The 20,874-nt window shown below is 35.3% G+C and overlaps 2 protein-coding genes across 2 annotated transcripts; one reads left to right on the top strand and one right to left on the bottom strand.

Moving 5' to 3' along the window:
- Positions 1-345: 345 nt before the first annotated feature.
- LOC145018098 (uncharacterized) lies at positions 346-4,596 on the bottom strand. Its single transcript, XM_078976018.1, has 6 exons — positions 4,039-4,596; positions 3,767-3,887; positions 3,498-3,648; positions 2,429-2,465; positions 1,778-2,081; positions 346-706 (listed from the first exon to the last, which is right to left on the bottom strand). The coding sequence occupies exons 1-6, from the start codon at positions 4,219-4,221 to the stop codon at positions 633-635; spliced, it is 870 nt and encodes a 289-aa protein (XP_078832144.1). The 5' UTR covers positions 4,222-4,596; the 3' UTR covers positions 346-632.
- Positions 4,597-9,281: 4,685 nt separating this feature from the next.
- LOC145016564 (uncharacterized) lies at positions 9,282-11,312 on the top strand. The gene is made up of 3 exons (XM_078974839.1): positions 9,282-9,782; positions 9,858-10,327; positions 10,400-11,312. Exons 1-3 carry the CDS (start codon positions 9,282-9,284, stop codon positions 11,310-11,312), a joined length of 1,884 nt encoding a protein of 627 aa, XP_078830965.1.
- The last annotated feature ends 9,562 nt before the right edge of the window (positions 11,313-20,874 follow it).

The following is a 20,874-nucleotide window of genomic DNA, read 5'->3' as shown; positions in this document are numbered from 1 at the left end:
GAACTTTTGTAAAGTATTTATATCATGTATCATCAAATATGGGTGGTGTGTAATTACACTTTTTCTTCCTTTAGTTGTTTCCTAAAATATGCCTTTTATTTTTAAAGTCGTGTGTAATTACACTTTCTCAATAATTTAGAAGAAAACCGATCATTGTGAAAATATAGTGTCACAACAAGTGTGTTGTATAGCCAGATCATTCCATTTCAATGCAAGATATGTATATAAAAAAAAACCACATCATTTCAAAAAAAAAAGTTCCATTGGATCATTACGAAAATATCATTTTGATGGATAATATAAATACAAAAGATCAAACAAAAGGTGTCAGTTTTGCCAACAATATAAACCAAGAAAGAATGATTATTTAGAGGGAAAATACAATATTAACCATTAACGGAAGAAAAAAAAAAGAATAAAGTGAGTAAAAGAATAATTACTCTCAATGTGAGGAAAAAGAATAATCAGCATGATGCGTTCCACCGGTCCATCTTTGTGACCAAAACGAAATTATTTATGATTCTTTCAGAAAAAAATGAAGAATACAGAGAGTTTAAGGACCATTGATGAAAATTTGTCAATATCGTATTTTGTTTGCTTTTTGCCCCCCATGTGTATGTTTTTCACCAGTTTCAGGCATTTGGACTCTCTGAAGTTACCACACCTCCTTCTGTTTCAGTTGTTGTATTTTGTGGAGTCTGTGAACCTGAAAGCAATAACACACATATATGGTCAAACTTACATCTTTTGACTTCAAATGTACTATTCAATAATGCATATAAACTTTTACCCATTCTTCCATAATATACAACTTCAAATTGCATGGGACAAACTATTCCTCGGGAACTGGTCACTCTTTGTTAACAAGTGGCCAATCAATTATATATATATATATATATATATATATATATATATATTCAAATTAGAACAAAACAATTAAGAGCTGTAAGAACCTTTAATTTTAAATGTTTATAAAGAGTTTAGGGTTTAAGATTTAGTGTTTAGAGTGTTTATAAAGGGTTTAGGGTTTAGGGTTCTTAACCCTAAACCCTAAACCGTAAATTCTAAACCGTAAACCTTTTATAAACATCTAAAGTTAGAAGTTCTTACGGTTCTTAATCTTTTTTTATTCTTATTTGAATAATTATATATATATATATATATATATATATATATATATATATATATATATATATATATATATATATATATATATATATATTTGTACACTTGTTTGTTGGAAAAAATTAAAGAGTTATATATACTACGAAAATAAAACTTGTGATGAATTTGACTTTAATATGACCTTAAAAATGTATAACAGTCAGTCGATATCAATGATCCTTAGAAGTAATGTGTGTCAAAAAGACAAATGTGCCCTTACCACATACAAACCCTACACAGACAAATGAATCTAGAATTCACATGCACTCCAACTGTTTGACTGGTTTTGGTTTACTCATTCTGTACATCTGGCATCAATTTCCCATTGACCCCATCATGGGCCTATGACCATCACCCATTACAGCTCATCTCACATGGCTCTTATGGGCCCCACCATTACCACATACATATCTATGCTTAAATTTAATGTACATGTATTCTATTCCCATATCTTTCCATAATTCTATACCATCAACAAACCAATAATTACCATTTCTTACCACTACATTTTCTATGTGTATAACATTAATACATGATACATGATACATGCATATTCATAATGATGTTGATTATGATGATGATGATGATGATGATGGGTGAGAAGTAAACATACCCGTGGGGGAGGGAGAAGGAAAAGGATGCCTCGTGGGTAGTAGGAGAGGGGGAGGTGGTGGCGTAAGATAGCCAGGGAATGTTGAGGGGTCCATCTGGGAAGGCGTAGGATAGTAAAGATAAGATGGTCCATGGATACGTTGCGCCTGATGTGGTGTTAGTGTTAGTGCACCAGGGGCAGAAGCAGCAAATGTTCCTCTGGGTGTGGGTGATTGGGTGGTGGGATACCCATAATAATACGGTGTACCTGTGGGCCCATACATTTGATGATAGTATGCCTGTTGAAGTGCTGGATTGTACATTGCCTGTTAAAACACATAACCATAACCAATTCCATGTTATTATGACTTGTACTTTATGTAGATTCATATTAATATGAAGTGTTACAAATTTACAATCACACGTACATAAAATAGTAAAATACAATTAAATAAAAACTTTTATTTAATAACGAAATGTATAATTTTAAAATATAAAGCAAATTCTAATGTTACAGATTTACTGAGGGACCAAATGAGTACATTAATGTAGTTAAAAAGAGGACAATTATAACCACACGCATTTATGTTTTATTATGACAACAGTACAAAAATATTAGAGTTTTTATTTATTATAATATTTACAAAAAAAAATAGTTAAATAAATAACTTACTTGCTGGTAAGAGTAATCAGGTGCGTACGTCGCGTATCTGCGAATCAGTAAAATTCAAATGTCAGGCAAAATCACTTAAATATCATTTAAAATAAAAATAGAGTAAGATCTTGCTTTTTTTTTTTATTTTTTAATTTCTCATTAATGACTTTTTGGATATATAACATTAATAAAATATTACTAAAAACGACGCATATTTAGGAAAACGAAATATTAGAAAACCATGGAAACATCTTAGTTTAGTTTTCTGCTTTATGAAAAAAAAAAAAAAAACCATAATTTTTTTCCATACACAACAATTGATGTTTTATAAAGTTGTACAATACAATATTTTAATGCATAAATTGTTGTGTATGAACAAAAATTATTGCGTACGAATCAGTTGAAAAAAAAAAATAACACTTAGATATATGTTACCGAATAATCTATTCCCACTAAATCCTATATTAAAAACAACTGAATATATATATTTTCCTATTTTAACAGCGAATTAAAATCGATGTTTTTTCATTAAAATTTTAATAATTGATAAGTTTATATGATTAATATATAAAGAGTTAACTGGGACCATTTAAATCTGAAAAAGCTGAAGGTTGTCTGGAGTTTTATGTAATCCTGCAATGGCAGCCAACTTGGCAATAAAGCAACCATTGGTTATAAAGAAAAAAAAAAAAAAAATCTCATATCCATATATAATAATAGAATATTTATTGACAAAGAATCTTATATTTTAAAAAATACAAACATTATCTATTATTAACCTAATTATTATATAACAGTTAGAGGAATCTTAGTGGAAAGCTTAAACAGGGTGTATAACTATAAATACGATTATGTTAATTAATTTGATAGTTGAACACAAGTAATTATAAAAAAGTCAACAGTATATGCCATTTAAGCTTTCCTGTTGCCAACTCATTTATATGTATATATAAGCCCCACACCCACTTCTCCTCTGTCAAGACCAACTTTCTTTATTAATTTATAAATGTTTTTTTTGACTTCACTTTTTCACCTAAACTTCACAAAAGTGTAACAAAAAATAAATAAATAAATAAATAAAACTCACCCATATGGTGGATACATGACGGAAGGAGGTGGTGGAGGTGGTGGAGGAGGAGCTCGTGGTGGTGCTACACCACTGTAAGATGATGATGCACCTTGGCCCATTGTATTTGTTCCTTGATATGCGATATTAATATTCCCACCTTGATTCCTTCCTGTGGTGGGTTTCGATCACAACACATTATGTTAAATTATTTATCGGATTCATAAAACAAAACATTTTAAATTTTAAATAATAATCTTGTTTTGTTTAAAAAGATTATGACAAAAAACCTTGAGGAGAAGCTCGAGGACGACCAAGAGATGCGATATTACAGTTTGCTCTTCTTCCATCTATCATCGGGTTCGGGTCTTCACAAGCTCTTTTTGCTGATTCAGGTTCCCGATAAGTCACCTGTTAATATAAGAATGAAAATGAACGAAAAATATTGTACTAATAAAAGTATTTATAATACATTGAATAATGATATAACAAGGGTTATTTCAATAGTTTAAACTAGAAAGATATAAATGTATAAAGAAAGGGAGGAAATGAGAAAACATACGAAGCCATAACCCTTAGATTTTCCGGTGATTTTATCGGTGATGATAACGGCTTCAAGAATGTCACCAAACTGTTCGAAATATCTACGCATTTCATCAGTTTGTGTCTCCCAAGCAAGGCCACCAACAAACACTTTGGTTAAAGTGGTGTCGCCAAATGGAGATCGATAATGTTGGTATGCCATTCTTGAATTGAAGTAAAGATTGTTTCTGAGACTTGCTTTGGAAGGTGAAGATGATCAAGATTCATGCAGAATCAAAAGTATCGAGTTTTCTGCTTCTCTCGTCAACCTCCATGGATATAAAAAAGGAAAAGCTGGAGAAGTGTTTCTGGTTATGGTTGTGGTGTTTGATGAAAAGGGTGTTAATAGAAAACCTAGAAAAAGAGTGGTGGAGAGAGAGAGAGAGAGAGAGAGAGAGAGAGAGAGAGAGAGAGAGAGAATCCGACAGTTGCAAACTATTATTTGCTGTATATCAGAAGAGATGGGTGGGGTGAGTTTATGGCTTTGTTGTAACAATTGACAGCTGCTTCAAAGAGAGAAAGAGAAAGGGAATAGAGAGAATGAGAGAGACTCTCTCTCAAGTATATATATATATATATATATATATATATATATATATATATATATATATATATATATATATATATATATATATATATATATATATATATATATATATATATATATATATACTTTTTAATAAATAAAATTTTTTTTGTCAGATCATGTTCTCCTTCATTGATACTTATCATTTTGTGAGAATTTTAGAAATTTTATTTTCCACTTATTATTTTTTAAGGATTTTTATTTTTTTAAAATAAAATTCATAAAATTATAATGGGTTTTATAAGGAAATAAAATTATACTATTAATTTGGTAATAAATTCTTATAAATTTTCAAACAATTTAATTTGTTTTGCAAATTTTCTGAAGATTGGATTATATTATGTAAAAAATTACATTATAAAATATTTCATATTTATATATTGATATTAAAATTTTATTTTTAATAAACCTATATAATATACGGGTTTCACACCTAGTATATATATATATATATATATATATATATATATATATATATATATATATATATATATATATAGATATATATTGTTTGATTGCATCCTTATATATACACTTAATAAAACATTATATTCTCATTTTCCCTAGTTGTCTTTGCATTCTTAGTGTTTTTCAGTTTGGCACTATGCTATTTATGCCTCTCAATCTTTTATAATTAAGAGATACATATACACATACATACTACTCATGGATAAAACCCTGCACGGGATATCGTTATGCATAAGGTTATACATTTTGTTACATCTTTTAACACCTATATACCATATTGTCACATCTTATTTTCATTCTTTCTTTTAGCTAAAGTTATACATTTCTTTCAACTTATATTCATTTTCTAATGAAAATAATTAAAATAAATTTAGCATTACTAAAATAGTTCGTTAAACTAAACTTAATATATATATATATATATATATATATATATATATATATATATATATATATATATATATATATATACATATATATATATATATATATATATATATATATATATATTAAATTAAACTAAAAAAAATTACTTAACAATAATATTAAAACCAAGCCGCCGATCACAAAAAATAAATAAATAATTTATATTGTGTTCTTCAACATCAAAGTTGTTTGAAATGTGGAGTCCGGTAAATGATCGATATTCACTATTATAATTGTAAATTTTCATATTTTTCACTTCATTTTTGCATGGGTTGTTTTTCCTTGAGTGCTACTTCTTAATTTGAAAAGAAGTTTTTCACCTTCATAATCGACTTCATGAACATAAATTGGATGTAAGAGTGCCACGTTGTGTAGTACTTGTTCATGTTGGATGTCTTCACCCGTTTGGATCCATTATTTTTAGCCAAAGGCATGCTTCTCATTTTTGGGATATTTTTACAATGTCTCAAGGTGACAAATCACTCGGCTAAAATTATCTGGGTATTGCATCATTGCTGCCTTCAAGATTTTGAAGTCACTTTGAACACTACTATGTTGATTTATGAAGTTGTTGAATATAGCATTGAACTTCAACACTTTCTAGTCCTTCAATTTTGAGATGAGTTGGTTATGGCTATGATTTTCTACCGGTACATATAATAATGCAATCTCTAATGGTTAAAAACCATGGCCAAAGGTCTTTGATAATGGTTTTTTTTTTTCTTTTTTAATCGAGACCTATATTCGTGTCACTATTGATACCTTATGGCCACATGTCCTAAACCATGACTAAATCTCTTTGAAAAATCGTGGCCATAAGATAAAATTATGTCTATATGATTTTCATAGTTTTATATTCAATTATTTTTTAATAATTATAACCCTAAAATACTTATGGTGAGTGTTAATATCTTTACTAGGTGTAAAACTCATGTATTACACGGATTGATGAAAAAAATATATATTAAAATATAAATAATAACTATTTTTTAAAATAAAATTTTGAAATAAGAAATGAAGAAACATATTAGTTGCAATTTAGTATAATATTTATTACATTTGATACTTAATAAGTATATGTGTTATGTGACTTTTTATTTTAAAAATTGAAAAAAAAAACCATAAATTAACATGTGAATATTATTTATTTAAAAATTATCACAAAATGACAAATGTTAAAATTAATTAGAGATTGATATGTGGCAAAATTATCTTCATTTATTATAGTAGATTATGTGACTTTTTATTTTAAAAACTAGGTGTGAGACTCGTATATTATACGAGTTGATTTAAAAAATGATTAAACTTAAAGTATAAAACAAAAATATTTTTCAATGTACAACTTTAAAATAAGAAAGAAAGAAACGTATTTATTACAATTTAATATCATATATATGATATTTAATACTTTTACATATATAAGTATATGGTTTTAATTAAAAATTAAAACAAACAAAAAATTAACAAGTGAATAATATTTATTTTAAAATTACCACAAAATGATAAGTATTAAAACTCATGAGAGATTGATAAGTGATAAAAAATCTTCATTTATTAAGGAGGATTGAAAGAAAAAAAAAACCATAAATTGATATGTGGATATTATTTATTTAAAAATTATGTGGATATTATTTATTTAAAAATTATCACAAAATGATAAATCTCAAAATTCATTAGAGATTAATATTTGGTAAAATTATCTTCATTTATTATATTAGATTATGGTAATTGGTTACTTTTAGACACACATAATAATATATAATATAATTGCGTAATAATATATAATTGTGATGTAGTTATTTTCACAATTTGTATTTATCATTGACAATTAGTTATTTTTAGATATACAATCGTAATATAAAACTATGACCATATGATACTTAAAGTTGTTATTTATTTATTTTTATCATGAAAATTACTTACTTTTAGACCCACATTAAAACATTAAAGGATAACCATATAATATATGTATTCATTATTTTTTAATTATACAAATTGTTTGCTTTTAAATACACATTAGAATATAAAATTGTGTCCATAAGATACATATAGTCAAATTTTTGTTTTTATACGGTGACAATTGGTTTCTTTTAGACATACATTAAATTAATAAAATTATAACTATAAAGTGCTTATAGTCATAATTTTATATCTTTATCAAAACAAATAGTTATTTTTAGAAACACATTAGAATACTAAATTATGATCATAAAATGCATATAGGAGTTTGTTTACCTTTATCATTAAAATTGGTTAGTTTTACCAAAAATGCCTATAGTCATTCTTTGTTTATCTTTATCATGATAATTTGTTAATTTTACAAACTAATACAAAATACATAATATAGAACCCAGTATGTATAACTCAAACGGGCTCTATTCTACCTAAAAATTTTGATTTCTTCTAAATTTTTAATGGGAAAATATCATTGTAGCCCCACTAACTTACAAGTTTTGATTTAAAAGGTTTCTTATTTTATTTTTTGGCATTAGAAGGGCATAAACTAGCATTTAACCGGCTAATTTGGCAATTTTTTATAAAGTGAACGGGTCACCCAGTGACCCCAATCCCAATCAGCATTATTTCTTGGATATGTCATTAAAAGAAAGCCAGGTCATTAAACTAAATCATATGTCACGTGTTAGTGTATCGATAAATGACACCAACCCTTCCTCTCCAAGTAATTTTCGTCTTTAATCGGTTTCATCTACCAATATCTTCTTTTTCTTCTACTGTTCATCCAAAAATCAAACCTGGGTTTTTTCTATGGCCGTCTACATGAAGATAGATCTTCATTTTGCTGGTTTGTTTACGAGGTATCCAATGATCAGTTACTCAGATGGAGTGGAGCAAAGGTTTGAGGATGTGGATTTTGCTAGAATGGATAAAAACGAATTTCTATTGTTCATTTAGAGATTCGCAAATGAGACGTGTGTTGATGTGTACTTTTGCATGCCTGATATCGAGTTCCCTAAAGTACTGAGGATAATAGCAAGTGAGAAAGACTACCAGGAGTTTATCGAAGTAAGGTATGATTCTGGTTGTGTAATTTCTGTGTACATGGATCATGTTGGTGTTCATGTTCATTAATGGATTGTTGATGAGATGGCTGAAGTATGAACCCCCGAGGACAAGTTTTCTGGTGTAGGTGAAGTAGTAGAAGAGTTGCATGTTGAGGCAGAAGGAGGCATTGACCTAGATGAATTACAAGTGCAAGGTGATTTGGACGAAAACTTTGAAGATGGAGATTGCATTCCCATGAACAAGACCTTGAATGATGTATTTTTGAACAAGCTCTGCCCCAAGGAGCAACCAACTCCAAACACTCCACCTCAAGAGGATCCATCTCATGAAGATCCATTTGATTAGATGGATGACCACGACCCAATTCATGAGGAGGTAACAGCTTTTAATGAAAATGTTCATTGGAAAAAACAAAAACCTGTGTTAGGAATGAGATTTGAAAATCCTAAACAATTAAAACATATGTTGTGTAATTATGCTCTTGCTAAAGGATATCAATTGTGCTATAAAAAAATGATAGTAGGAGGCTTTTAGTTAAATGTTGTTCAGGGCAATGCAAGTTTAGATTGTGGGCTTCATGGATGAGTGAGGAAAATTCATTTCAGATTAAGTCTCTTATAGATGACCATAATTGTGCTAGAAATTTTAAAATGGGGTCAATTGTAAGCTATGCATGGATTGGTAGCCATTTCACATCTAAATTTTTACAAAAACAAAAAATGAGTGTTAGGCTACTAAAGGAAGAAGTAAAACAAAAATTTGGAATTGATGTGAGTATGAGACAGTGTAGAAGAGCAAAGAAATATGCAATTGAACTTATTGAAGGTACACTAATTGAGCATTATGCCAAGCTTTGGTTATATGGTGAAGAGATAAGAAGATCCAATCCAGAATCAACTGTCAAATTAGATGTCAACAGTATGCCTGATGGGAAGACATATTTTAGTAAGTTTTACATATGCTTTGAGGGGCTGAAACAAGGTTGGAAAGGAAGTTGTAGAAGAGTAATAAACCTGGATGGTTGTTTCTTAGAGGGATTATGTAGTGGAGAATTGATATGTGCCGTAGGAAGAGATGCTAACAACCATATTTTCCCAATAGCATGGGCAGTTGTGTGTGTGGAAAATAAAGAAAATTGGAAATGGTTTTTGGAGAATCTTCAAGATGATCTACAAGTTGATGATGGTAGTGGTATCACCCTGATGTCAGATCAACATAAGGTAGATCACTTATTATACTTCATATTTCTTGTTAATAAAATTCCATTTCTTAACATATGAATTTAAATTGTATAGGGGCTATTGGAGGCTGTGAAGGAAGTAATGCCTAATGCTGAACACAGACAGTGTGCAAGGCATATTGTTGTCAACTTTAGGAAAAGGTTCATTGGTGTGCATTATGAGAGGATGTTTTGGAAAGCTTGCAAAGCATCAACTGAACCTGTATTCAATGCAGCAATGAAGGAAATACAAGTACTAAATCCTGCAGCATTTGACTACCTTATGGAAAAGAACCCAAAATCATGGAGTAGAGCTTTCTTTAGAGAGGGGAGGATGTGTGATGCAATTGAAAATGGATTATCTGAAAGCTTCAACAATGTCATTAGAGATGCAAGGAAAAAACCAATAATCACAATGTTAGAAGAAATTAGGTTGTATGTTATGGAGAGGCAATTCAATCTCACCATCAAAGGTTGTTCATGGCCTGATTTGAAACCATGCCCAGCCATTACAATCCTATTGAATCAGTTGAAAAGAGCTCAAAGGTTTTTTCTTTTCTATTAATACTTTATTTAGTTTTTCCACTATACACCCTAAATTTTATACCATTGCATCAGGTATTGGCAGGTTTTACTTACTGGTTTAAACCAGTTTGAAACAAGGAATTTGGCAGAGTCTTACGTTGTGGATGTGGATAGGAGAACTTGTTCATGTAGAGTTTGGCAACTAAATGGGTATGGATGTGTGCATTCAGTTGCAACAATATCATACATTAACAGTGATGTTGGTAATTATGTGGTTCCAATGTACTATGGAGCAATTTATAAGACTAGCTACAAGTATCCTATGTGTGGGATGAATGGTAGCAACATGTGGCCACCTACTGAATTCATTCCACCTTTGCCACCATTGAAAAGAAAAATGCCAGGTAGACCTAAAGTTAATAGAAGAAAAGATTCAAGTGAAAGGGGTGCTAGACATACTGTGTCAAAGGTTGGGAAAAAGATTATGTGTAGTGTATGCAAACAAGCAGGACATAACAAGGTTACATGTTCTAAATCTGAAAAGCCAACAAAACTAGAGGTAAGGAAAAAGAAGAGATCAGTTTTTATTGATGGGGAGGGAAGCAGTTCTAAGAAGGAAAAAGGTATGATAGATGAGGAAGGAGGGAGGGGTAATAAGGGCATTAATGGAAAAGTTGGGGAAGGAAGCATTGCTAAGAAGGCAAAAGGTATGACAGTTGAGGAAGGAGAGAGGGGTAATAAGGGCATTAATGGAAAAGTTGGGGAAGGAAGCAGTGCTAAGAAGGCAAAAGGTATGATAGTTGAGGAAGGAGGGAGGGGTAATAAGGGCATTAATGGAAAAGTTGGGGAAGGAAGCATTGGTAAGAAGGCAAATGATGTTATAGATGATAAAGGGGGGAGGGGTAAAAAGGGCAGTAATGTAAAAGTTGGGGAAGGAACCAATGGTAGGAAGACAAGAAAGAAGTCGGAAAGAATTTTGAAGAAAAAAACTTGGTACACGGGTTGAGGGTAACAATGGGGAAGGCAACACTATTGACAAGCCAATGGAACTAGAATAGGTTAAGTGTGGTCAATGTCGTTATGTAGTCAATGTGTTTATGACAACTGATTTCGGGTTAAGTGTTTTAATGTGATGTTTTCTACTCACTTTGGTCATGCTAAACAATGTTGGATTAAGTGTTTCAATTTTATGTTATGTACTCACTGTGGTGTTATGTAGTCATTATGCTTATGCTAAACAATTTTATGTTATGTACTCACTGTGGTGTTATGTAGTCACTATGCTTATGGTGTGTTGTGTTTATGGACGTGCATGGTATTGGGGTCCATTATTTACATTAGTGCTGGATATATATGGTCCCATTTACTCTAGGTGAACATGGCATTGATGTCTATTATTGACATTAGTGATTGAAAGTCATTACAAGGATAATGTAAATAACCATAACAATTTCCTTGACAAGGACATAAAAAACTGCTACATGCGAATTACAACTTGTACACAATTATGCCAAAGAAAATAATCCAACTTAGAACTAAAGACATCTTCAGTTTCCAAATCTTTGATTCAAGCTTCTTTTTCGACCTAGCTAATCCAACAATCATAACTGCTTCATCACTCATATTCTTAGAGTCTGCTTCTTCAACCCAACAAATAAAACCATTACGAGGTCCCTAACAAAATTAATTTACAAGTTAGAAGTGTAGAATGCAAAGATAAAAACAAATAAATTAGGGATACAGTGTCCTAATAAAGAAAGTCAAACAAACCTTAGTGGGGCAAGCATATAATGGTCTTCCAGGGTTTGATGGAGTGGAAGACATTCTGATTATGGCCAAACATCCACATAAGCATTTCACCATTTTTGCTTCGTTATTTCTGAGAGCTGCTAACTTCAAAATGCAAACAAGAACATGTACAAAGAAATGGTATCTACTGCCGAGTAAATGAGGTAAAGTACTTATAAAAAGCAAATGACGAAAATATCCCAGCCGAGTAAGGAATTAGGTTCTTAAAAATTGTAAATTCCAAAAATACCCCTTGACGAAATTACCCCAATGTTTGACCTCATTAACATCTGTCACAGTTAGTGTACCAACAACAATTAATTTTCATTAATTAAGCCAACCAAGTGTCCAAATCGTTAGTCTTAATCAAGAACATTGATCCCAACAAATCAAAACGCATTCAAGGTGTTTACATTTCAGCAATATAATATCAAAATGGCTGTTACATGTTCCCAGTACTTCAAAAAACATCCGTAAACAACCACCACTAGATTACCACAAACACCATAGACGATTACCACAAACACAAACGAACACACACAATCCTAATAACATATATTACAATAAAAACCTTAAACATAATAGACGATTAAGACGAACACTAGATTTTCCTACCGCTACTATTCACCTGCTTGAGAATCACTTGCTGACTATCAAGTGAATGATGAAAATCATTAGCATGAGCATCACCACGACAAGACCCACAGCCAACAACGCAATAGCTTTAATCTGCTTCTCAACCTTGTCGAACCTTTGCTGCATGTTCAGGACATCAACCCTGGAATGAAGGTAATCGCGACCCATCTCCTACTTCATGCGCTCCACCTCACCTTTTTGCTCGGCTATTTTATCACTACAGTCGCAGAAAATCATGTGCAAATCGTTCAAGTATAGCCCGTATCTTGAGCTAATCGAGTTGTTGGAGTTTATATTATCTGGTGATGGTGGTGGGGTAGGCTCCATGGAAGACAGTGAAAGGGAACACGAGTATTCTATTTTCGTTTGTAGGTTTGTGTTTGGCCGGAAGTGGTAACAAAGTGTTAGGGTTTTGTCCAAGAGACCATCCATTTATATAGTAGGGGACCACCTCACCCTTAGTGCCCAAGTAAGTGAACTCGGTGGCGAGTCAATGACGTGTAAATCGAGTCGTCTGAGTTGACTCAGTAGGTTACTTGGATGATGACATGGCAAGCAAACCGGTTGAATTGGGTCATAATCCCAAATTAGCCGGTTAAATGTTAGTTTATGTCCTTCTAAAGCTAAAAAATAAAATAAGGGACCTTTTAAACCAAAACTTGTAAGTTAGTGGGGCTACAGTGACATTTTCCCATTTTTAATTTCATTGCCGCTCCATACTAGCCCAAATTTTGTTCCCACTAGCCTAAATTTACATTCCTGCTCTACCCAATCTACATTCCCCCCAATATACCTTAAACCTCTTAGTTTCCTAAATAACAACCTTACTTTGATGTATCTTTCGAACTGAAAACAATGTGTGTTGTTGATCTCTCTAACTCCATTTCTCTTGTATACTCTACAAGATCATCTTTCACAACATCTCCTATTCACCATCTCGACACTGCTACCTAGTCGCCCATCGAAAAAGGTATTACCTGTTCTATGGTCTATTTCCATATTGTTTGTTTTTGAGCTTAATGTTTAACATGGTTTGTTGTAATTTGTTTATAGTGACTTTCGAAACTCTTAATTGGAAAGGAGATGTTTCCACCTAAAACCCTACCCAAGGTTTTCAATTTTCACTACCTCTTTGCCATCAGACCACCAAATACGTTGCAGTCTTTTTCTATTATGTGTTAGGAAGGCTCAGATTCCTCTGAGGATTTACCTTGTAACCTAAGATCTAACTGCTCAGAAGCTTTAGTTAGTATTCTACATTTATTTTACTTATTTCAACTTTTTATTACTCCTTTATATTTCATTATTAGTGTAAAACTTGATTTCCTGAATTTAAATATTAAAAATATATTTTATTAATCCGCTTAGTAACCTTTAGTTAAAGATCTTGGTATTAAATTGATTACTTGTATACCTGGAGGTTAAATTTAGATCATGATCATGTTGGAATAATCCATAAATTCGGGATAAAATTAGGCCCTCGTGTATTTTCGGAAAAGATTCTTATTTTAAGGTTTTTGATTTAGTTTAGAGTAAATTACATGAATGGTCCCTATGATTTGGGGTAAATTGTGCGTTTGTTCCTTGACTTATTTTTTTAATTCGGGAAGTCCCTACTATTTGTTCTTGTTACACAATTGGTTCATTGTGTCTGTTTTTATTACGCATTTCACCCATGTCTTACCTAAAAATACTATTATTTAAATAAGGAAAAATGATGGAATTGGTAAGGTAAGGTGATGGGGTATGATTGGAGTGTGTTTATTTTAATAAAATAAAAATCAAGGGCAAAATAGTTTTTTTAGGTAAGACATGGACCAAAAGCATAAAAAAACAAAAAGTAGGGACAATACTAGTTAAAAAACTATGTTAGGGACCAATCGTGCAAATCATGTTAAATTATAGGGACTATTCGTGTAATTTACTCTTTAGTTTATGTAACATCCCGAAAATCATAGTGTAAAAAATTTATTTTCATTATAATCAAAACACATATGTATTTGACCCATATATTTAAAAGCATTTATGAGGAAAACAATTATCAGAGTTAATTCTCAAAATCACATCTTGTGGAAAACATGGGCGTATGAATTGCGATCAAGTCGGGCCATTCCATTTTGAACTGGAACTACCTATAGCCATAAACCACAAACTGTAAGCACAAAGCTTAGTGAGTTCCCCAAATACCACATACCACACATATCATATAATAATGAGATACGGGCCCCGCCCACACTTAGATTACCTTAAGATACAGACCCTACCCACACTCAAATAACAGGCCCCGCCCAATCAGATACGGACCCTGGACCATACTTGGATAACAATGAGATACGGGCCCTGACATGAGTTTACTCCCCAAACTCCTCATCTCTTACTTCCATTCTCAAGTTTACTCCCCATTCGCTCTCAACTAGCATCCCATTCTTCACCCGATCTTCCGAAAACGTAAGTGTTTCTCGACTTGATTTGTTGTTATAACATAACATGTAGTAGTTATACATCATTTCATCCATTCATTATTGCTTTTTAGCTAGATCTTCAAGTGTTCTTCAAAACACCAAGAACACCAAGAACACACACTAGTGTTCTTGGACCTTAAACACCAAATAAAGCTTCTATATTGTAAGTACACTTGCCCTAGCATCTTGTGTGCTTAGTATGAACTTGATAACACTTGAAAATCATCAAAGATTATAAGAACAAAGGATTTTACGGCCAAGGATGTTCTTGGGCCGTAAACCCCTCTTAAGGTGGTAAAATGGACCTTAGTCCATTCCTAATCCATAGATGCCAACCTTGATCCTTCCTAGAAGTGTTTAAGACCTTAAACAACAATCAAAACAAGTCCCCATGAGAGCTTACGGCCGCAAACACCTAAGGATATGGTCCTTTGGCCATAAACTCCACAAGGTAGTCTTAATGTGCCCGTAATGCTTTCCTAAGGCTTGGACTTGATCATTGGATGTGCAATCATGACTTATAAGACCTCAAAACACAATATGGCACTTAGTACCATGAGTTTGCGGCCATAAACTCATGGGGAAATGGTAATGGGCCGTAAAATCCAATGCCATGCCATACAACCCTTAGATGCAACCCTTTGCTACCTATAGCACTTGAAACAAAGTGTTTCCATGTCTTAGGGTGTCTTAACTTGATTAATTAGTTGTTAAATGACTAATTAGATACATATATTTTTATTATATGATAACTAGGATCATTGTGTGTGTTCAAGTCTTCACTTGACACCTGGCACCTTGTCCGACACTCCCGAACAAACCACTCACAACATGTGATTTCATACCCCTTATTTTGTAACAACGTAAATTTTCAAAACAATTTTTCATTTTTGCAAACATTTAAAACCATCATTTAATATTCTGAAATCACATATGTAACAAATTTCATTGTAACAAAATACATCCCATGATTATAAAACAGTTCCTTCATCAGTGTGTACAGATCACGCCGGCGCCTTCCCACGGTCCTCGCTAGTACCTGAAACACATAACACAACAACTGTAAGCGTGACCTTCCGTCCCGACGCGGTAAACCTTCTGGTCTTACCTCCGTCAACCTTACGGTCCACATCACAACGCCTTTCAGCCCATAACATATATGCCTTACGGCCCATAACATAATGCCTTCCGACCCATATCAAGCATATCATACATAGCACATACAAACGATTAACTTATCATATACAATGCATACAACTCATAACATATCCAACCTTCCGATCAGACAATAAAACTGTTCCGGGTACAGTATAGTGACAAAACTCACCTCATGGAAAGTCTAGAATCTCACGCGCTCGCTATCTCCGAATCTCGAACGAAGACTCAACCTCGCCTAATCATAACGAATATCATTTTAATTAATATAGACTTCTACAACTACACTTTACCTTTATTAACATTCCTCAGATGGGTAAAAGACCATTTTACCCTTCCTTGACTCAAAGTCCTCATGTTGACAGAAACCTTAAAAGTCAACAAAAGTCAACAAAAGTCAACATCCTTCAGTACGCGGGGCGTACATAACCAACCCAAAAGTCGGGGTCTCCACCCAGTACACTACGCGTACTGGGAGTTACGCCCAGCGTAATAGTCAGATCTAAACATTCTTCATTTTTGGTCTTAATCGGTTAAGCCACTTCTTCAACTTCCAGATCCGGCTTTATTTAAGCCTCCTTACTCATAAAGTCGAAACCTTTAAGCCTTGGCATGGTTGTAAAGGCTCTTACACTCCATAACACCTTTCCATTTCAACTCAAGGATCTAGATCTCATGCATGGCTAATCATTCACGTCCAAGATTACATTTTTATGAATCTACAACTCAAATGGACTAGAAATATGATGGATCTAAGCTAATGGAGACCACTTGCTCATAAAGTCTCCACCTTTGGGACTAAAACCCTAGAAAATGGTCCATAAAGCATACCACAAGAACTACAAGTCAAGATTCGAACTTTTTACCTTAGAATGAAGCTCCAACCTTTGCTAAGCACGGATCTACACTTGAACACCAACTTCTAGCCTTCGAAATGGAATCCTCTTCTCCTTTGCTACCTTGAAATGACACCACCAAGCTTAGAACACTCACCAATGAGCTAGGAACAAAGGAACACTCTCTTAGGGTTTCTTTCTGAGGGATGGTGGCTGAGGAGTCAAGCCATCTCATCCTTTTTATAGCCAACCACAAAAATTAGGGTTTTTGGGTATGGACCATTTACGCCCAGCGTAACCTTGGGTACGCCCAGCATACCCGAGGGAGGACGTGTTTAAATGAAGCGCGCGAGTACGCGCAACGTACTCCTTGTACGCCCAGCGTACTAGCCCAACATACAAAACCCTAAAATGACAACAAATTAAAGATCAAGGGCTAAATAAAAGGGTACCTGGATTTCGGGCTGTTACAATTCTCCCCCACTAGAACCAGACTTCGTCCCCGAGTCTTACACTAAAAAAAATTCTGGATACTGCTCCCGCATCTCAAACTCGGACTCCCATGTCAGCTCGGACCCTTTCCAATGTTGCCATTGCACTTGTACCAAGGTTTCTTCCTTGTTCCTCAGAACCTTAACCTTTCGATCCTTGATTGCCACTGGTCTCTCAACATAGTTCAGACTTTCATCCACCTGAATATCATCTAATGGCACCACTTCCGACTCGTCGGCAATACATTTCCTCAACTGCGACACATGAAAGGTGTCGTGGATCTGACCCAACTCAGCAGGTAGATCCAACCGGTAGGCTACCCTGCCCACCCTAGTGATTACCCTGAAAGGTCCAATATATCAGGGTCCCAGCTTGCCCCTCTTCCTGAATCGTATCACTCCTTTCCAAGGAGAGACTTTCAAGAGCACAAGGTCACCAACATGAAACTCGAGCTCGGACCGACGCCTGTCCACATAACTCTTCTGGCGACTCTGAGCGGTCAACAATCTCTGTCTAACCTGCTGTCTCTGCTCAGTCATCTGAAGTACAATCTCCGTACTACCCATTACCTGTTGCCTCACCTCTCCCCAGCCGATGGGGGTACGATAACTCCTCCCATACAACAACTCAAAGGGTGGCATACCAATGCTCGAATGATAGCTGTTGCTGTATGAAAACTCTGCTATGGGTAATTAGGTGTCCCAACTCCCTCCAAAATCCAAAACACACGCTTGGAGCATATCCTCATGCGTCTGAATCGTCCGCTCGCTCTGTCCGTCCGTTTGTGGGTGGTATGCGGTACTGAAATGCAGCCTCGTACCCAACTCCTCGTGAAACTTCTTCCAAAACCTGGAAGTAAATCGTACGTCCCAATCTGAAACAATCGACATCGGAACCCCGTGCCGCGATACCACCTCCCTCACATATAACTCTGCCAACTTCTTCGTAGAAGAGCTCTCACTGATAGCTAGGAAATGGGGCGCTCTTCGTCAATCTATCCACAATCACCCAAATTGCATCGACCCCTCTCGCAGTCCTTGGCAATTTGGTGATAAAATCCATGGTAATCTGTTCCCACTTCCATTCGGGAATCTCCAGCGGCTGCAACTTACCATGCGGATGCTGGTGCTCGGCCTTAACCTGACGACAAGTCAGGAACCTCTCGACGAACCATGCAACATCCCTCTTCATACAGGGACACCAATACTCCTTCTTTAGGTCTAAATACATCTTAGTACCCCTGGGATGGATCGAGAATTTCGGTCGATGCGCTTCTTCCATCAAAATAGTATGTGTACTGCCCACAAACGGTACCCAAATCCGACCCTAAAATATCATAAGTCCCCGACCATCAGTAACGAATTCTGATACCTGCCCGGCAACCCGCTCCCTCTTTCGGTTTTCTGGTCCCGCAGCCTCAGTCTGGGCCCCTCAGATGGTGTCCAAAATCGAAGTCATCACCGTCAACCTCATACAGACGTCTCGGATCGGGGCGTTCTCCGCCCTATGGCTCAATGCATCGGCTACGACCTTAGCCTTGCTCAGGTGGTACAGGATCTCACAATCATAATCCTTCACCACATCCAACCATCTCCTCTGATGCATATTCAGATTTGGCTGATCCATCAAGTACTTCAGACTCTTGTGGTCTGTGTATATGGTACACCGAACCCCATAAAGATAGTGTCGCCAGATCTTGTGGGCAAACACCATAGCCCCCAATTCCAGGTCGTGGGTGGGATATCTCGACTCATGAGGCTTTAGCTGCCTTGATGCATAAGCTATAACATGTCCCCTCTGCATAAGCACTGCCCCTAATCTAGATATAGATGCATCACAGTATACCACAAAATCCTCCATCCCTTCTGGGAGTGCGAGCACCGGGGCCTCACACAATTTCTGACGAAGGGTCTCGAATGAGGACTGCTGCTCCGGACCCCATCTCATCACCGCCTCGATCTTGGCCGGATCGACCAATATCCCCTTCTGGTTAACAAGGTGCCCTAGGAACTGGACCTCTCTTAACCAAAAATCACACTTGGAGAATTTGGCATACAGCCTCTCTGATCTCAATACTCCAAGAGTCTCCTTCAAATGTTCCTCATGCTGCTCCCTAGACCTCAAATATACCAAAATATCATCAATGAATACGATCACTGACCGATCCAGCATCGGCCTACACACCCTATTCATAAGATCCATGAACGCAGTCGGGGCATTGGTGAGCCCAAAAGGCATCACCACAAACTCGTAATGCCCGTAACGAGTTATGAATGCAGTCTTCTGGATAACTTCATCCCAAACCCTCATCTGATGATAACCCGACCTCAAGTCTATCTTAGAGAACCAAGATGCCCCCTGCAACTGATCGAACAGATCATCGATCCTAGGTACGGATACAGGTTTTTAACCGTCAACTTGTTCAACTCCCAGTAATCGATACACATCCGGTGTGAACCATCCTTTTTCTTGACAAAAAGAATCGGTGCTCCCCAAGGTGAACTACTCGGTCGAATGAACCCCTTGCCCAACAGCTCCTGATGTTGCGAGGATAACTCTTGCATTTCTGGTGGAGCGAGGCGATAAGGCGCCTTGGCGATGGGCGCCGCTCCCAGAACCAGATCGATACGGAACTCCACTTGCCTTTCCGGAGGCACGTCTGGCAGTTCTTCGGGAAAAACATCCAAAAACTCGCACACTACTGGAACCTCGTCAACCGAATTTGGCCTCCCCGCGGCCACTCGTGTGTCCATCACATAGGCTATGAATCCGTTGCTGCCCTGCTGCAAACTCTGTCTCGCCTTGGTAGCCGAACAAAACGCTAACCCACACCGGGTCCCCTCGCAATACACAGTAAGAACTCCCCCACTAGGGTCTCGTATAGTCACCAACTGTCTCTCGCAGTCAATGACTGCTCCAAACTTACTCAACCAGTCCATGCCCACGATGACACAGACATCTCCCATCGCTATAGGAACCAAATCTATAGGGAACTTGACACCAAAAATCTCGAGCACACATCCTCGAATTACATCAGTGGTGTATACCGCTTTCTCATCAGCTATGGAAACCCTCAGGGGTCGACTCATCACCTCCTGATCAATACCGATGTGCTGACTAAAAGCCAAAGATACAAAAGACCAACTCGCACCCGAGTCAAATAATACCAAGGTAGGTACAAAATTCACAAGAAAAGTAC

Source organism: Lactuca saligna, chromosome 9 (genome assembly GCF_052625555.1).
Source record: "Lactuca saligna cultivar CGN05327 chromosome 9, ASM5262555v1, whole genome shotgun sequence".
NCBI classification, from domain to species: domain Eukaryota; kingdom Viridiplantae; phylum Streptophyta; class Magnoliopsida; order Asterales; family Asteraceae; genus Lactuca; species Lactuca saligna.
This window is presented reverse-complemented; position numbering and strand designations above follow the sequence as displayed.